We start from the raw sequence: 1,798 nt of genomic DNA on the forward strand, positions 1-1,798 counted from the left end.
GTAATGCTACCAAAAAAATCCTAATTGATTTTTACTAATGTTTTATTTAATTTCTTGATGAACAAATTGAAATAGGGGCATAGGGCTTATGGTATGCCAGCAATTTGCTGGAATCAATGGAATTTGTTTCCAAAATTAACACTATGGAGGGGTCGGGATTTTCTTGTATATGGTTCTCACTCTTACCCTAAACTAATAACAATTATTTCGCAAATGTTATTTCTCCAATTACTTACTCAAGTGGAACATATATATAGGGGCATAATAATAAGCCAAGGTTCATGAAGCAACACCATATTATATATTAAGATGATTCTGAGTATGGATTCTGAATTCAATTTGCTGAATATTGAATTGATTCTGAATTTAATTTTAGATAACTCTGTCTCACATTGTTTGAGCTCATGCAATTAGGTAATATATATATATATATATATATATATATATCTTGTTTAATTTAAGTACTACCTTGTGTATCCTGGAGCTATCTACAAGGTGTTTTATATATATTATGTCTTTTTCTGTCTGTGCCTAAGCGATTAGTTATCGGGTGTGAACGCTTCGCGTTTCGTAATTCCACTTTACGCGACTTTGAGCTTTATTCTTTCATCGGGCTTCTAGTTATATAAATTCTTGGACATATATTATATAATATAATCTTTAGAATTGTCGTGGCACTTTGTTATCCTTTGCTTTACAGCTAGAGGTAAGGCTTAGGATAACGGGGTGTTACAAGCAGCACCACACTCTACCCACAGGAACATCTTCCAGAAAAATTCTTCTCTTGATTGCTCATGGAAGATGAAGCCCCATCTCTACTAAAGCTACCACCCGAAGGACAATGCTTACTTTTGCTGCGCTTAGACATGTTAGGGTTTTCAATTTCGGAAGAAAGTTAATTTGAGAAGAAATAACAATGGTTCGTCTGAAGGGGAATATAATCGTATGCCCCAACTTTCTGATTTTTCTATTATACCCTTGATGTATACAATTTAAATAAATGAAAAAACAAAAATAAAATGGCAGCTCAACACTAAACGTGCCACGTCAGACTCTCAACTAACGTCGTTGAGGAGCATTTGATGTTTGGATAGTTTTGGCAAACGGATCCGATCTTTCGTGGGCAAAAAAGTTTGTTTTGATCTTACATGGGTAGTTTTGTCAGCATTCGTATCTTTCATGGGTAGATTTGCTTGTTTTTCCAAAATTAAGCATCAATTCACGTCAGTAGAGCATTTCCAAGCCAATGGACAAGCAGAAGCTACAAACAGAGTTATATTGGCAGAGCTTAAAAGAAGGGTACAAAATGCAAAGGGGGCATGGGCTGAAGAGCTTCTTCAAGTTCTATGGGAATATCGGACAACTTTTCATTCTACAACGGGAGAAAATCCATTCTGACTTGCATATGGCATTGAAGTCATAATCCCTATTGAAGTCAATGAAGAAAGCCCAAGAGTGAGATTTTACGATGAAATTGGCAATATTCAGGCCCACAAAAAAGAATTAGACCTCCTCCCAAAAATTCGAGAATGAGCTCGGATAAGAGAAAATTCTCTAAAATAAAGAATGGCAACAAGGTACAATAAGAAAGTCATACGAAGAAATTTTGCTACTAACAACCTCATCCTAATCCGAAATGACATCAGAGTGCAAAATTCGGGCGAAGAAAAACTGGTGGCCAACTGGAAAGGACCTTACAAGATTGCAGAAGTCTTAGAAAATGTTTCTATAATGTGTCCGACCTCCAGGGCTACGAGTTGTCTAGGTTGTGGCATGCTTGTAATATGAAAAGATACTA

The 1,798-nt window shown here is 36.0% G+C and overlaps 1 protein-coding gene across 1 annotated transcript in view; it reads left to right on the top strand.

Annotated features, from left to right (window-relative positions):
- Positions 1-385, top strand: part of LOC110263829 — a 1,360-nt gene extending 975 nt beyond the window's left edge. The window contains exon 3 of the mRNA XM_021105650.1: positions 76-385. Within this exon, the coding sequence (XP_020961309.1) occupies positions 76-83 (8 nt within the window). The 3' untranslated portion in view covers positions 84-385. The remainder of the gene's footprint in view (positions 1-75) is intronic.

Source organism: Arachis ipaensis, chromosome B06 (genome assembly GCF_000816755.2).
Source record: "Arachis ipaensis cultivar K30076 chromosome B06, Araip1.1, whole genome shotgun sequence".
Lineage (NCBI taxonomy): Eukaryota > Viridiplantae > Streptophyta > Magnoliopsida > Fabales > Fabaceae > Arachis > Arachis ipaensis.